General features: G+C 37.9%; 1 protein-coding gene across 1 annotated transcript; it reads left to right on the forward strand.

Annotated features, from left to right (window-relative positions):
* The first annotated feature begins 10,295 nt into the window (after positions 1-10,295).
* ccn5 (cellular communication network factor 5) lies at positions 10,296-18,261 on the forward strand. The gene is made up of 5 exons (XM_026920209.3): positions 10,296-10,562; positions 11,264-11,480; positions 12,600-12,848; positions 16,060-16,280; positions 16,482-18,261. The coding sequence occupies exons 1-5, from the start codon at positions 10,494-10,496 to the stop codon at positions 16,761-16,763; spliced, it is 1,038 nt and encodes a 345-aa protein (XP_026776010.1). The 5' UTR covers positions 10,296-10,493; the 3' UTR covers positions 16,764-18,261.
* The last annotated feature ends 3 nt before the right edge of the window (positions 18,262-18,264 follow it).

The raw sequence follows: 18,264 nt of genomic DNA on the forward strand, positions 1-18,264 counted from the left end.
ACATTTATACTAATTCCAAGCTTGATATAGTCATTTACATTTACAGCATTTGGTAGACGCCCTTATCCAGAGCAGCTTACAATTATCTCATTTATACAACTGAGCAGTTGAGGGTTAAGGGCCTTGCTCAAGGGCCCAGCAGTGGCAGCTTGACAGTGTTGGGATTTGAACCCTCAACCTTCCAATCAGAAGGCCAACATCTTAACCACTTCCACTACCACTGCCACTTTGAAATAGTCTTGTTCTGTTGGCAGATCATTTTGCTAAATTTAAGCATTTATTTCTAGAAATGATTTGCTAATAGAACAAGAAAGTTTGAAATGATTAAAAATGTCTAGAAATAGGTTTAATAATCTTATATTTGGTTAATTGTAATCTTATAATAGGAAATACTAGAGAAATCTGATTATATTTAAGATATTTTTACTTGCTAAGATGTCATTTTTTGCACTGAGATTCAGGGTGTTTTTTTGTTTGCTTGTTTGTTTGTTTGTTTGTTTGTTTGTTTTTTGACCATGAAATGTCTATATCAAATGAACAAATTATACACACTTTCAATGTACTTTCCTGCTTAGGCTTCCTCTGGATATTAACTGGTCAGATGCCTATGACCCTGCTGAAAGAAAGGCTACTTTTCTTATAGAAACTAGAAACTTTTGCAAATGAAATACTGGGAGGCCAGAAAAAAAATTGTGTACACTCATTCAATTCAATCAAATTTTATTCTTATAGTGCTTTTAACAGTGGATATTGTCACAAAGCAGCTTTACAGAAATATTTAAATTCAGGATGTAAATTTTAAATGTATAAATGTATCCCTAATGAGCAAGCCAGAGGCAAAGGTGGCAAGTAAAAACTCAGAAAGGAACCTGTCCTCATCTGGGTGACACCTGATAGTGCGATTATAAATGACTCCCTTCTATAACTGTGTACTACATTGTGAAATAGTGCAGTTGTGTAACCAGGAAGTTCATTACAGTTTTCAGATAAAGTCTATTTTGTTGATGTTATCAGCTGTTTACTCATCACCAGAATTATTGCCACTCTTAAAGACAGTGGGTGGCTCATGGTTCCTGGTGTGCAACCCAATCACTGTCTGCTCCACTGTAATCCACCACTTGAATATTCATCTCCTATAAATACACTGTTACTGTAACTAGGTTTGCTACACCACCACAGGGTGTAAAAATGTTCGGTGCATTTTATTTAAATATGACGTTCAAATTATGCCTTGTAATTGAGTACAACCACTACAAAACACTGGATCAACTTATTTGAAACTTACAAAATGTTTGAACGTAGACATTGTGTAACATACTCTCACACCTACTAAGAGCTTTTTACACATACATAAAAGACGCATGTGATATTTAGGCCCCTCTGTGATTGTCTGTGAGCTGTGGTTACCCACAAACCCCTTCTCTGTGATGCTACCTAAATATAGTAAAGAAGTATAAATCAACCTACTCAAAACATTAACTCAACACACTTTATTCAAACTAACTCAACACAAATCTTATTGAATCTTATTGAAATGAATGTAATCTTGCTCTCTAATCTTGAAAAAATGTGTGACTGGTCCTTAATGTACATTCAATCAAGTTTATTTGATACATTCAGAGTCCACGAGTTTAGTGAAATAAAGCTCATGTTGCTTTTACAGTATTTCTCTTTTAAGCAGCTTCGTTGTTTTATTGCAGAGCCTGATGCTTTAACAACAGAACGTAATGTTACTTCCAATTATTATACAACTCAGAGTTTTGTTCAAGATTAGTTGCAACTTCTAGCTTTCTAGTACAATAATCATTCTGATCTTATCTTAACTGAATATTTCATTTAGTGCTGACAACAGAATGCCAGGCAGTATAACTTAATCACACACCATTTACAGAAATCGAGTAAACAAGATAAAAGCTAGTGCAAGTAAATTGGTGCTAAGATATTTTTTGTTTGTTGTGCAAGCTCTAATTTTTTTAGTGTAGACCTGCATGTATTCAGTCTTTAATGCAAGGCATTTTCATGCCTTCCTTGGTGTCTTACAAATGCATGGTTTCCTGTTACTCATATAGCAGCGTTTCTCGGTAGTAGTTAGGTAAGCACCAACCAACATCTTTGGAGGCATCAAGATAAAATTATGGCAGTTGACTTTAAGTTGTAGCCACTAGATGCCAGCATTGCAGCAGAAGTGAACGCACAATGAACCGAGGGACTGTTTTCATCTACGCAGATGATGCAACAGAACAAGATTGTACGAGGATAAATATAGGCTAATATGTTTTCAGATTTCATTTAAAACATGCAGATGGGTGGCACTGTGGTGCAGCAGGCAGTTTCACTTCTCTACCCGGTGTCTGTGTGGGCTTTCTCTGGGTTCTTTGGTTTCTGCCCATCCCACAAAATAGATGCATGTATGTGGATAGGCTATGCAAAATTGCCCATGTGTGTGTGTGTGTGTGTCATGGTATAACTGATGATAAAATTCTGATGATGTTATATGCAACTTCCTGCTGGTTAAACCACAGAACCATAAGCTACCAAATACTAAATAGTATAATTTTCTTCCTTTTCTGCAACTGAAAAATAATAAATGCGTAATGCACACAGTTAGTTGGATATCATTTAAAAAAAAAAAAAAAACAAAGGCATTGTAGCATTCATTACAGATGTGATCTCAAAACAGCTGTTGCTTTCAACACTTATTTCTGCACTCCTACATCAGAGAACTGGTTAAAGCAGGCTTTGTATTTAGCTTGGAAATGACATAGTGAGCATGAAACCTTTTTCCATTGCACAACCAACAAAAACATATCATTAATTGTGTCATACATGAGTATGCTCTAATAGGTGTCAGGAATGTGGTAGCTGACGAGAAACGTGCTCCCCGTGCTGCGAGGGCATAGATTTGAAAGCTTTTGAGCAGATGTGAAAACATTAGTTTTTCCAGGACATTTATTTATGTCTTTTTCCCCTTAGTGTGTGGTTTTCCTTGCTGCCACCACTGTCTGCCAGCCTTTTACTTGTTGTCCTTGCCCTCCGCTGAAACTTTGGAGTTCAAAAATAGCTTGCCAAATCAACTGGTGTTTTATCGACGACCATTTATGTGCATACTTGTGGGAATTTGCAGAAATGTCCATTTCGTTTGCAGAAAATTCTACATAATTCCATAGATTCAGTAACAAAAATGTTCTATTAAGGTGCAGAAGGTCACTAGACCTTTTAAAAACAGGGTAGAGTACCATGGAGCATAAAAACAATCTATTTTAAACATTCTAACCAAACATTTTAATGACTGCCACTGAAGAGTTACATGCCGTTTAATGAAAACCTCGGAACATTTTAGCCCGTTCATTTGGTATGCTTCAGGCAGGAAGCTACTGACCTCTCAAATGTCTCAGAAGTTCTTGTTCACTTCCTGAGTGCACATCCTCTGTTAAAAAATATTGACACTCCAGCCACATGTTAGGACACTGAATCTAGCTCTTGTTCCATGTTTATTTGTTCTCTTTTATTTTAAGGTTTAGAAAAGGACGGGAATTTGTGTTTGCTTTGTATGTTTTTTTAAGACACCAGGCTATTTTAAATAGTTCAAGTTAAATTCCCATAAATGTATTTTTACTGTGAGTCCCACAAACCCACACTGAACTAATGACTCACACAGAAACAACAATCTAGAGTGAAACATCATACTGTCATTTTTGTAACGTAGTCGCCAATGAAAAATAGATGAATACAATTTAAAAAGGTTTTTTTTCCCCCCACCTATGCAGGAGTTGGAAATAACCCACTGACTTCTGGAAACTGCGTTGAACATTTATGTCCATTCTTATGGCCAAGTCACACCTTTCCCAAATACTTGTAAAAAGAAATGCGTTAGGGATTGTGCTCTGTCTATAAGACAAATAAACACCAATTTGTTTAGTTTCTTTTCAGGTTACACTTGGAATTATCTTCATGCGTATGATTACATTCGCAAGAATGTTTACTTGTAATCGAACTTGTAATTACAGTGAGGGGAAATAAGTATTCAGACATTTTTATTTTTGTTATTTAATATACTTCCAGTTCATATTTCGATGCACAGCATATATATTACAAACACGATGTATTTTGACTTTGCACTTGCAAATACGAACAAAAGAGTACGTATTAATAAGAATAAAGCAAAGATACTTATGTTTAATAAACAAAATTGTTAGAGAAAAAGTATTTGTACACTATATTAAAAAATACACTGTACAGTATATGTAAAGACTACATAAAAATAAATTAGGTTCTAGATATAAATGCTGCAAAAAATTTCTGGTGCAATTTGGTAGTTTGGGAAGATTTCACGAAACAAGTAGCAATCATGGTGAAAGTGAAGGAGCTTCCTAAAGTTCTCAGGGACAACATTATTAAACAACACTCGACTGTAAAAATATATACAGCCAAAACGTAAATATCCATGTCAGTACAATTGATTTGATTTTTAAAAAATTTTTAAAAAACTTTGTTGGAAAGTTCAAGGAACTACAACTAATCATCCTTGGACAGGTGAGCCACGCAAGATTTCACAACGCACTCTCAGACCGATGGTAAAGAAGGTAAGACAGAAGCAGGCAGTCACTTGAAAAGAGTTGCAGGACGACCTGAAAGCAGCAGGACAGTTAGAAATGAACAGTTAGAAATGAACTGTACTGAAATCATCCCTGTTACTGCACACCATGCAGAACTCCTGTGCAAAAAAATAAGCACAGAGATGCAAATCTAAAAGAATTTAGATAAATCAGAACTGGAGCTACTCAGGTACAATCAGGGAATGATAGCACCAAGTGAAGTGAATCTGAGTTGTGTTTTGAAGCAGGAAATGGGGGAGATTTCTCAAAGGGGTCTGTGGAAGTGAATTCCATAACTTGGGTGAACCAACACTGAAGGACCTGCCGTCCATGGAGGAAAGTACGAATCTAGGGATTGTGAGTAAACTGGAGTCAGATGACCTTAACACATAGGTGGGGAATATGGAAGTAAGAGTTCAGTCAGATAACCTGGGGTATAGACATGTAAGGCTTTGTAGGAATAGAAGGTTGTTTGGGTTTTGTATTGAATATGGTAGGAGATGGATGACCAGTGCAGAGAGTGGGTGATGTGAGCAGAACCTTTAGTGTGAGTGAGAACTCCGGATGCACTGTATTCTGGAGATTGTTTTGGTATGGAGGCAAGTAAACATTTGGAAGGGAGGCAAGAATGTTGCAGTAGTGCAGTAGTAGTATGGGGCTGCTTCTGTGCAAACAGTACTGGGCCTTTACACATCATTGAAGGAAACATCAATGGAGAGATGTACCAGGTCACAGAGGAGAATTTAATCTCATAGGCCAAGAAACGCAATCTGGTGGGAAGATAGATGTTACAACAGGACGACAGCCCGTGGCCTGCGTGGCCTAGCCAATCTCCTGACTTGAATCCCAATGAAAATTTATGGAGGATTTTGAAATTTTGAGGCCAACAGAGGTACCCTCGTAATCTTGAAGAATTGAAGATGATTTGCCAAGAGGAGTGGGCCAAAATTGATCCACAATGCTGTAAAAAACTAAATTACTTCTTTTTGTAGAGGTCTCGAAGCTGTAACTGGCAACCACAGCTTTGAAACAATGTACTAATGTTGGTAATTTGTGGTGTTCAAATCCTTTTTTTTCAAATCAATTTTGTTTTATATACATGTTTTTGTGCTTATGAATACATACCTTTTCATTAATATTTATAAGTACAAAGTCAAAAGATATCATGTGTGTACCCCCAAAATCTCTGATTTAATAATCCCTAATGAACTCCCAGAATCTCTGATTTAGTAGTCCTTAATGCACTCCCAGAATCTCTGATTTAATAATCCCTAATGAACTCCTAGAATCTCTGACTTCGTAATGACTAACTCCCAAAAATGTTGACTTTATAATTACCTACTGAACACCCAGAATTACTTAGTAATAATGATAAACTCCCAGAATCCCTATTGAATCTCTGGCTTGAAGATCAGTCACCTTGGATCACAGTGTATGGTCAAATGTTGCTCAATCACAGTTATACTAAATCACATTTTCCTGAGAGAGAGAGAGAGAGAGAGAGAGAGAGATTGAGAGAAATTCAAACCTAGGGCTATCCATATCCTGGTCGAATGCTTGTGACAGTTTCCCACCACATAATATTCTACCTGTTAAAGTAGGAGAAGTTCTCTGGACATTATTGTGTAGTGACCAAGCATCTCACATTTGAGGCTGTGTTTGTATGTACAAACATTGTTTGTAATGTTGTGTATAAATGGTTCAACTGTTGTAATAGCAAAGAGCTATGAATTCCATTTTTCCAATGATTCTTATTTTGAGTTTTTTTCATATTGTTGCATCAAAGGACAAAATGTTAGCCATGCATGAACAGACTAATACAATCACATAAAGAAAAAAGAAGAAGAAGAAGTCACCCTTGATGGGTTTACCCTAGATGGCTGGCATGAGGACTTTTCAGCTTGTACAGCAATATTCACACCCTTTTGATGCACGTTTTCCGGTAGCAGCAAAGCAATGTCCATAAAGCTGTCAATCCAGGTGGGAGTGTGGGTGTGTGCCATCCTGCAAGGAGCAGATACATTTCCATGTCTGCGTCACTAGCTGACCTTTACCTGAGACATTGGTCCTAATCACACATCCAGGGCTTTCCTGTGACGCTCCTGCGGCCTTTTCACACGTCTTAATAGAATGTGAGGAATCCCTGTACTGTTTCCTCTCTGCACAACAGGCTGCCGACTAAAGCTTGGCGAGTATCTCACCATATTGGAAGATGGCGCGTTCACATAGTTGTGCACATCTGGGGTACAGCTGGGATTAAATGCTTTAAAAAATTCCTGCTTATGAAATAAAGCTAGAAATCACCTGTTTAATTGTACCTAATGCAGTTGCTCAATCATCTGTAATGCAGCACTGATTGCCATTCAAAAAAAACAAATGGATAAGAATGATATAAGAGAGATACTTCCTTTGCTTACTCTTTTTTATGACACAAGCTCAATAATATAAGTGTTACCATGCAGCCCTACCAGATACTTGCCAACCGTTAGACGTCATTAAAAGGGAAATTTTGCCAAAAGCAAATGTTTTGGGTTTCATAGATGTTGCTAGATAAAATATAGTGCCAATTTTGGTAGATTGACTTTGACATTGCATGCAAGTAGGTTTCCTCTATTAATCAGATCATGTTAGCTGGCTAGATTCATGCAGCTTTTTGGGATCATAAAAAAAAAATTAAAAAAAAAAACGTTGGAAATTTGGCCTTAAACAGGAAAATAAAGAGGGAAATTTCAAGCTTGGGGACAACACCAGGGTAAGATGATGAAAACTGAGTGACATTACACAGAGAACCAGGAAAGTTGGCAAGTGTACCCCACCACCTCCATTAACTTAAACTTTAGCCAAAGGAAGCACAAAGAAGCACAGTGTGCACTTTAAGAATGTGAAAACTCTGAAAGTGATCCTCATACAACACTTTCAGGGATGCATCCAAGACCCAATAATCACCTGGTTTGCACAGCAGGTATGTTCAGACGTTAACTAACATTACATTACTGCTTAAGCCCACTACATTTTTGTAACCTTAGAACCCCTTGTGTAAGAAAAAGCAAATTTTCACTATGCTGTCACATTAGATTTCACTCTACAAATGTAAGGAATAAGGGTGTGGAATAGACAAAAAAGACTGGACAGGCATCTGTTTTTAATTCCCTCTCCTTATTGACTTTGGTGCAGACGTGTTGCAAATATGAGGATAATCACATTCTTCTGTTCTTACACGCAATTCGAGAGCCTTGTTTATAATACTTTAGGAGTGAATGAGCTAGTGTCTAGAAAGGACTGACTTGTATTTTGTCTGGTCTTACATACTGATTAATCACAGTGCTCCTCTTAATCAGAAGTTGTGGGAACTGAGTGTCTGGTAGGATATAGAGTTGCTGAAACAGAAAATGTGGAAAAAAAAAAACCACAGGCCAGTATTTTGTATGAGACACTGAGCATGTATGCATACATCCTAACAACAGGTACTGTACTTTGTTTATAATGGGTGTTTTATGTTTAAAAGTAACAGCAAATTCTATGTACAAGACGATGAATCTTCCTCACGGCATGTAATGTTGACATGTCTTCGCCATGTGAAGTTTGTTATGACGGTTTCATAAGTACAGAACAATCCGCCATTCATTGCTTGCGATTGTCCAGAGCCGTTCATTCATCACTTCAGGTAATTCTCACAAGATTTGCAATGTGATGCCAAAGGAGGGGTTAAGTGTATACACTAGGAGTGTTCCTATTCACAACCAGTTTACTGACTGTCATATTAGGATGAATCACAGTCTATCATTCCAATAGCTTTCACCCTATTGGTGAGGTTGTCTGAGATTGAGATTGAGATGTGTAACCCTATAAGTCCTAAGCTTAAGTATAAAAGTGACTGTCTGGGCATATTTTATATTTTCTTTGTAACCTGTTTATTTTAGTTCTGCCAGTTTAGTAGGGGTTCTAGGACTCGAGTCTGATCTTGGACTTGAGTCTGGTCTCCAGAAGTTTTCTGTATTGACTTGGGCTTTTCTCGGTCTTGGGCAATGGTCTTGTCTAATCTGGTCCCAAATAATGTTTGTGTTTTCTTTTCTTTTCAAATACACAAAGTTTGAAAAGAAGTAATTCCTTCTTCTAGCACACATAGCCTAATCATTGAAGCAATGCACAAATGAAGCCAACTAGTTGAAGGAAAGGCTTGGCCTCAAAAAGGATTTGATGGTTTTCAGTCTTGATTGGTCACACTTTCATTTGCACTTGATTTTGACTTGGCCTCAACCCCTTTAATAATCAGCCGTGACTCGATCTCAGCTAGTCCTGGCCTTGGACTTGTCTTGGAGTTGACAATGGACTCCCAGAAATGAACCAAACTGTACTTTTCCTTGTCCCTAAAATGGCACCATCTAGGATGCATGTTTTGTGCCTTGTATCGTTTACTTAGGAAAGTGCATGTGGTGTTCTTTATTTAGCTTTTAGAGTAGAAGTCCTTAAGGTCCAATTATGTTCCTTAAATTATTTTTAAAGGTTTCCAGATAAAAGTATACATACTAAAGGTACAAAACCTGGATGCTTGATGTTAACAACTCAGTAACAAGAAAAAAAGGTTTATCTTTGAGACTGTATGGCCACAGTGTCTGTGTTTTAAGAAGGTGTTGTTTTTTTTTTTGAAATTGCCAACAATTTCTTCATGGGCATCCACATTGGTCCAAAGCATGTTTCAGTCCATTTTGGTCAATATTTATCTAAAAATGTATAGGACAAATAATATTTGAACTTCTTTGTCCAACTTTATATGGGTTTTTGACTAAATAGTGAGTCAAAAGTTCCCTAACATCAGAGGACAAAATGCTTCCCAACGGATGGTCTGCTTTTTGAATTAAGATGTCCTAATGCCAAAACTTCCCTACACAGTAACACTCCACTATTCTGGGACATTCCAAACTTGTGAGTTTTGGAAAGTACAGCAAAATAAACCTGAGAGCTGAGAGGACCAAAGTTTTGAGACCAGACCATGTTCTTGACTTTTGCTGTATCTGGCAGACCACATGGGTCCCATCTGGATTAGCATAAGGTGAATTTCCACTGTCTATGTCTATATTTAAAACAATGTTTCTAGCCAGTCACCATGAATTTTTATATGGTTATTTGCCTGGGCACTTAATTTGAACAAAATGTGTAAAGATTTCTGGTTTGGGAAGATATCACAGGTTTGTTTTTCAGCATTTAACTTTAATACTTTAAAATGTGGTTCCTTACTAATGTAGTAGCAATTCAAGAGTGTAAGAATGTGCCCCACTGAGTCATTTCTACTTGTTTCAACAACTCAAACATTACTGTAACTGCTTTGTATTTCCTGTAAATCTCCAGTATCATATGGTGGGAAATAATTTGTACTAAATTTCTTCTATTTCTATTTCTTTTATGTGCACATCTGTTGGTCTTTGTTTTCACTTTCAGTCTTTATAAATGTTTCCCATTTGATTAAATGTGTTTTCCATTAGCATAACACTGACTCAAACTCACATTCCAGAGCGCTTAGGAAATGCTCCTCACCTAACCATAAGCATTTGATCGTCAGACAAATCCTTTGAAGCCTCACCACCTTATCAGACTCATTTAGCAGGAACGTGTTGTGGCAGCCAAGAACAAATCCCGATGCTGCGCCTGCTTTTGCTTCGCAGCTTGTTTTTTGGTGTTTAAGTGTAGCTGTGCGGAGGAAAGAAGTGGAGAGCGGACCTGGCCAGCAGGGATGTGGAATTTGAAACATTTTCTGATTACTGGCCAGCCACTGTTTACACCACAGACAGGCCGTGACATCGGAGGAGGAGGGGGGGACTTTATAAAAGTGAGTGTGCTCAGAGCCAGCCAGTGAGCAAACAGCAGCACTAGTAGCTCAGCATACTTCGTTGGGACAGTGGGATGGACAAAAAAGTGCAAAACACATACACTCTGCTGGCACGGGCACTACTGTTGTACCTGTGCTCCCAGGTGAGAAGCTCTCTCTCCACCTGATACACTATCTGGGAGATCTGAGGTGTTGAGGTAATTCATTCATGCTGCTTGTTTAATTTTTGCCAGTTCAGTTGGGATTAAACAGTGGAAGTTGTGTATGATAGAAAGTTGTTTTTTTATGTTTAAGGTTGGGTTCTAGATATGAGTGTTTTCTCTATAGTTTATTGTTTTGTTGAAGTTTCTGCTTAGTAGTTGTAAATGTCAGTTGAAACACAGAAACTATGAGTCAGATTGTGTTGTGCTTCATGTATAGTGCATCAAAGCTGCACTTTCACACCAGATCTAGTCTATGTTTTGGTCATTTCTTATTGAGAGCATATTTTTATTGCCTCTAGAGACTGAAAACTGGTTTTCAGGAGATCTTTTTGTCTTTTTAGCCTCCTTAAGTTTCAGTGTATCAAAGTTTTAGTAAAGTGATGTATATACTTTTATGGTTGTTCCTTGTGGTTTTTTTTTTTTTTGATTGTTTTTTTTTTGGAGAACTGAGGCCAGGTGGTTGGGCAATTCAGCAATAAACATCTGAATTGGGCTGCTCTGAAGTTCTTGCCGTCTGTCTTACAAAGATAAATATCCTTAAAGAAGTCCTGGGTAATGACCTAGTTTAAGTTGTGTCTCCATGTGGCACGTATAGCATGTGGTGGTTTCATAGTAAAACCACTTCCTCTCTACCACTGTAGGTATGCTGTCAAAAGTGTACCAGGCCATGCCAGTGTCACAGCTCTGTGCCAGCCTGCCCTGATGGCGTCGCTCTCGTCCTGGACGGATGTGGATGCTGCCAAGTGTGTGCTCGCCAGAAGGGTGAAGCCTGCACCGACATACTCGTGTGTGACAAGCAGCATGGCCTGGAATGTGACTACAGTGCCAGCTTCCCTGGAGATCCGGGAGAGTGTGTCAGTGAGTAGTGAGATTTCCTGCCTTGTGCTGAACAGCATGTCTCAGTGTGCATCCAAAACAGGATTTGTAAACATAATTAGCAAGCATAGTTCCAAGGAGGAGGACAAATAGGGCTACTGTGTGAGGATTTACCTGCACTGGCCCCTCCTCAAAATGTCTTAACAACTTTCTTGCTCTTACTTCCTTTACACTGTGGAGACTTGATGTGAAACTATATGAGCTGTATAATCATACAATCTAATATCACAGTAAATTAAAAAAATATTATTATAGAAAAAATAAATGTAGTATATCACTATAGCAGCAATTCCCTATTACATTATTTTTGATAAAATAACTGATGTAGTATTAATTAAAATAAATTTGTTAATAGGTCACTTTTGTACAGTAGTTTATCAAACAATAAAAAAAACATTTGGCATAGGCATATAGGCATGTAGGCTAAACAGATCGTAAAAATCTTAGACTATATTTAGGGATATGTGATATTATGGGAAAATAATCATCAACCCCAAAGTTTTACTGGGAACCTGTAAAGCCCTCTCTCCAGAAGGCTTTCCTGTGTTAGAAAGCTTAAAGGAACAGCTTTGTCTCTGACTGGAGACTCCTTCCAAAAATGCTAATAATGTCTCCTCACTGAAAACATCACCATATCAACAATTACACATCTTTTTAAAAATCCATTTATGTGGAGCATCCATCATAAAAGTCCTTGTGGAAGCTGAATAACAGCCAGAACAGAAATTTAATCACACCTTCTGACCAATCAGATTTAAGAATTGAATGCTCTGTGTTATATAATAGTCAATATAGCATAGGGTATTTTTGGTATTTTAGGTTTCCATGTTATATTATACCATCATACTGCCATATAATTATACATAGCATGTAATATAACATTACATGTCCAACATCCAGTGTTCATTTTTGTAACATTGTTGTCATTGTGCACATTAGTAACACTTGTGACTATGTCCAAGCTCCTTAGAAGGTGTTTTTTTTTCAATAAATATTCATATTTGGGCACATGCAATTCACCTTTTCATCCCTCAGTATGTTTTTTGTGTATACTTTTGCTCTATATTTTGTATTCTAACGCGCCTTGTCTCTGACGCTCAGGTCAGGAAGAGCTGGGTTGTGAGCTGAATGGCATCTCTTATCAGGAGGGCGAGGTGTTCCAGCCATCCTGTAACACCCAGTGCAAATGTGCAGGTGGAGGAGTGACCTGCGTGCCCCTGTGCAGTTTAGATGTCCGTCTGCCCAGCTCAGACTGCCCATATCCTCAAAAGGTCCAGCTGCCAGGAAAGTGCTGTAAGGAGTGGGTGTGTGAGAACTTGGACAACAGTGTGCTACAGGATGCTCAAGCAGGTGAGGTGAAATAAAGCAAACGTATTGTCCTTTCGTCCATATTTACATATAAAGCCTAATATTGTGGCATGGATTGTGTTGTAAGATAAAAGGTTCTGTATACTGGTCACATTCAGTTCAAACAGTGTAAGCTTAACAAGTGTAAGTCTAGTGCCAGCCTACAGTTTCATAAATGCACATGAAAGTATGGTTAACTAGACAGTACACATTAAATACATGGTACAACAGGAGTAGAATCACTGGGGTATGCTAGAACTGAGCTTGCAACTCTCATAAATGAACAACCTGGAGTTGGAGAATAACAGATCATCTTTATATGTACTATTAACTCATTAGAAAGACACTAAGTGAGGAATAAAACATGATGTGCCATGCTGTCATAGGAAAATAATCAACACCGTGTGTTGTGATGTGGCCCAACGCAAATTCTTTTCTATAACAGCTTGCGCCAACAAGTTTTATTCCTCTTATACCACAGCAATTTACAAGCACTACCAATTTTTTTATTTAATAACGACCATGTCATACTTTTTATCCGTTTATAGTTACATTTAATGTCCACAAAACAAGTTAGTTCCTGTTATCACTTACCTTATTGCAGCTAGAAACCATCGTTCCCTCACCAGCCTTTTTTTTTTCTTGCTTGAATTTAATAAGACAAAAAAAACAGCTTGTCATGTTACCAAGAAACCTCAAAGCCTTCCATCCTGAAAATTTTTCTGTGTCCGAAAAACTTAAAAGAACTGTTAAAGGACTGTTATAAAGCACTGACAATAGAGACTCCTTCCAAAAATCAATACATTTTTTAAAATTCTCCTTACAGAAAATTTCACCATTTCGATGATTACATATATTTTGAATCTGTTTATGTGGAGTGTCCACCATACAAGTCACTGTGCAAGCTGTTACTACAGATATGATAAAGTTTTAGAGCAAGTGCATTAACATAAACCTGTGATTTGCCTTGCAGCTTGCTGTAATAGAAAATTAATCCAAACCTTCTGACCAAGCAGAATCAAGAATTCAGTGGCACTCTGGTATACCAATTAACAAAAATATCTCATTGATAATTTATCATTTATATTTAAGCCACTTCCTTTTAAGTAAGACTATTTTTCTATTCACTTAGGGATAATGAGGCCCTTAAGAGAATGTCACAAGGCATTCTTACAAGACAGTAATTTTCACAAGTATCTGGAGACAAAGTTAGCTTTCCCACTAACTGTGGGATTTTTCATCAAATGTAAATCATAAAATGGTGGTCTTTTTTCCCAGTTGTTACACAAACCACGACTGCAGGGTTTATCTAAGAGCGGTTAGTCACATTCCAGTCTGAGCTTTTTTATTGTGAGATCTTAAGCATTCAGTTGAAAATGTCTTGCCAAGATGAAGCTGAACCGCCCAAACAGCGACTGCTTCCAGAAACTTTCCATGATTCATAACCAGACTCGTGTTTGTGCAAGCCAGCAATTAATGTCTAAAATTGGCCAGCCATGGAGTGGACATAAGGGGGCTTGCAAACAATGTCAACAATGTCACCCAAGTCAGGCCAACAGCAACGGCACATTTTACAGTTTTCTTGTATGCAGTGTAGGGAATATTACACAGTTATGCACAGCAAGATTAGCAAATGAACAGCTCATTCTCTTCAGTGCGGTTAAAAAACTTTCCATTCTTATCTTTTTATCAGATGATGATTTTTACCAGCATTGTGTTCAAAGTGCTGATAGAGGCCTCACATAAGTGAAATTTAACTTCATAATCTACCAGCTTATTATTCAGTTCTTCATCTTCAATTGTTCAGTAACCACAGTAAAGATATATATTTACCAGGGGTGGAAAATGTTTAAGTAATTGTACTATACACAAATAGTACTATACTTAAGTATTATTTTTTATATATAGCACTTTTATACTTTACATTTGTGTTTTTAAAGTACTTTGATGGCAGACCACCCAATTTTTAGGTGAGCAAAAGTATAGGAACTGATAGTCTTGAAGTAAATTAAAGTAAATAACACTTTATAATGATTGCATATCCCTTGCTTGCAATAACTGCTTCAAACCGGAAACCCACTGACATCATCAAACTGCATTCTTCTTTTGTGATGATTTTCCAGGCCAGATTCTTTGAGTTGTTGTTTGTTTTGGGGGTTACTCTGTAAATTGGCAGACAGAATGTTTCTGTAGACTTCTGAATTCATTTTGCTGCTACAATCATGAGTTATATCATCAACAATGATTAGTGAGCCTGTTCCAGAAGCAAACCCAAGTCTTGACGCTACCTCCACCATGACGATGAGCTCGTATGTTTTGAATCATGAGCAGATCCTTTCTTTCTCCACACTTTGGCCTTTCCATCACTTCGGTGGAGGTTAATCTTGGTTCCAGTAGTTTTGTGGCTCATCTCTTTCTTTGTGAATTCAAATGTGGGCGTCTGATTCTTTCTGCTGATGAGTGGATTGCGTCTTGTGGTATGGCCTCTGTATTTCTGCTCTCTAAGTCTCCTTTGAACGGTGGATTGGGATACCATCATCCCTGGCCTGTGTAGGTTGTTGGTGATGTCACTGCCTGTTGTTTTTGGGATTTTCTTCACAGCTCTCGCAATGTTTCTGACATGAACAAACAACTGCTGTTGTTTTCCTTGGCTGACCTGTTTGTACACCAGTGGTATCTTTATTTTTCAGGACACTACAAATTGTTGTATTGGCTATGCCCAATGCTTGTGCAATGGCTTTGATAAATGTTCCCTATTTTCTCAGCTTTAAAATGGCTTGCTTTTCTCCCATAGACAGCTCTCTGGTCTTCATGTTGGTTTATCCTTTTTAACAACAAATGCATTCTTCACAGGCAAAACCCAGGACTCAAACCAAGAGTAGACATTTAGAGCTATTACTTATTTAAACATTCAATCTAACAGGTTACACCTGGGTAACAAGAAACACCTATCAGTCAGTCACATGTTCTAATATTTCTGATCACTTGAAAAATGGGTAGGTTCAAACCAAAGGTACCATGTTGTAAGTAATTTAACACATCTAGATGTTAATATCAGGAAATAAAAGCTGAAATTCTGATCTGTCATCTCATATTTATGTTTTCGTCTATGTTTACATGTCTGATTTATTCTTTGGATTTCAGTTCAGTTTGTGTTAGTAGCTTTTACTGCATTAGGAGTTGAATAAGTCTGATAACTCTATTATGGTTAAAGCTTACAGACATGCCCAAGTGTTGCCTGCACTTCCTGGTCACCAAGCCAGCCCCAGTTTAAACTGTATATATCAGAGCTCAGAGTGGAGTGCCTGCTCACGTACCTGTGGCCCAGGGATCTCCACACGCGTGAGCAACCAGAATGCAGCCTGCAGAATTGAGCAGCAGATCAGGCTGTGTAAAATCCGACCATGCCAGGCTTTGCCACATCAAACACCAGTGGTGAGCCATGATTTGTTTAACATCAGTGCTAACACTTGAAATACTTAAAAATGCTAAAAAAAAAGATACTGAAAGCCATGAAATTGCATCCCTTTTATTTATTTTTTTTTGCTGTGGTTTTATTGTTGTAATTACATCCACATTGGAGGAGGAAGCATACACTAATAATGCATTACTGCTTTATGGTTTTTTTTGCATTAGTGGCCAAGGAGATGCCAATCAAGCTACAGGTCAAATGTTCCTACACGCCTGCTCCATGAAGGCTGCTATAGCACACAATTTTACCGTCCACGTTACTGTGGCTTCTGCACTGATGGCCGATGTTGCACGCCTTATCGGGCCCACACCGTCCCAGTCACCTTCCGCTGCCCAGGGGGCCGCCTGCTCCGCCAAGCTGTCATGATGATCAGGTCCTGTGTTTGTCATTACAACTGCCCCTACTCGTCTGGCCGAACCTACAGGAGCCTTGCTCTGTGGGCATAGAGACTCTCATGCACTGATTCACACAAATCCCAGCTTGAAGCCTAGAAAGAATAGCACTTTGAACATACCACAGTATATTTTTTTATTACCAGGGATGGATTAGTAAATCCTGGACCCCTGGGCAGGAACTGTGCAGGTGCTATGCAGAAGAGAATCTTACTTTAGGCAACTGGCTTCTTTCTTGCTTTTCTACTCGCAAACTCTTTCACCAAATCCACCAAATTCCAGCTCTTTAACAAGCTCCAACTCAATGGCCAGCAGTGACAGCATGTTGAGTCTTCTTTGGCCAATTTTAGTTTGGAGTTTGTTTTGAATCCAACCCAGTAGGCAAAATGAACATTCTTTGGCTTCTTTCTTCTTTTCATCAACACACATAGTGTGAGTCTACTATGATTTTTTTTCCATCTGCTTCTCTCGCCCTAACTGACCACTCACTGGATACAAATTCAGACCCACACACCAGTAATATTTAAGAATTTATTTCATATTCTGTGACTTTACGTTCATCGGCTTGGGTTCTGTTAACTCACTGCTGTGTGACGGTGTAATGGCTAATCAGACTAATCATTCAGTTCAAATCTATCCTTGTTGGAGACCTGCTAGTTGGCAGGGCCCCTGGACATCTGCCTAATAGACCCAGTCGCTGATCCATCCCTGTAAATTAGGTCATTTTGCATAAAGAGCTTGCTATCACACATACATTTCTGTAGGCCTTGCTCGAGAAGGTAGTGAACTGGCCTCATTCTTCACTTACAGCTTGTGTATATAGAATTAGTCTTTTTTTAATGTGGTCGGAATTTCATAATTCTATGGATTTGAGAAGCAAAGAGAAGCCTGTTAAGATGTTTAACCCATCTCTTTTAGTTTATATGATGGCAGCTATTAGTCTTGAGTGCTTACAGCTTCTTATGTAATTTAATTATCGTAACTTGTACACTTACTGTCACTTAGTGTTGAATACTTTTGAATGTTTAAAAATGAAGTAGCACTGTAAGTGTAGACTGACATTTCCAATGTTTCTTCCAAGCTTTGATCTGGATCCCTATTTTAGATATTTCATCTCCTACAGACAGCTTTTCCTCCATAAATTTTAACAAATGTTTAATTTTTAAATGTATGTGTTTGGAATGAGATACTTTTCTTCTTTAAGTATTGTAATATTATATCACTAATCCCTACACAGAACAAGGTTATCTTAAATTGGTTTCCTGTATCTTTCCATTTTCTCTATCAGTTGTTGTTATCCCTACTAGGCCAGTGAAGATATAAATCCCATTTCAGAGAAGTTTATGTCCAGGCAGCCACTTGAATAAGGACTTGGGTGAAATATTGTATAACCTCTTTTAAAGAGACACCAACTGTTGTGTTGCGAGACCCATTATTTTGCTCATGTAATTTGCTGTACATATTTGTAAATGCATTTATTACGTTATATATATATTGGTTTATAATTTATGTGTCCTCACAACATTATAGATTTCATGTCTGAATCAAACAAGCT

Source organism: Pangasianodon hypophthalmus, chromosome 16 (genome assembly GCF_027358585.1).
Source record: "Pangasianodon hypophthalmus isolate fPanHyp1 chromosome 16, fPanHyp1.pri, whole genome shotgun sequence".
Classification (NCBI taxonomy): domain Eukaryota; kingdom Metazoa; phylum Chordata; class Actinopteri; order Siluriformes; family Pangasiidae; genus Pangasianodon; species Pangasianodon hypophthalmus.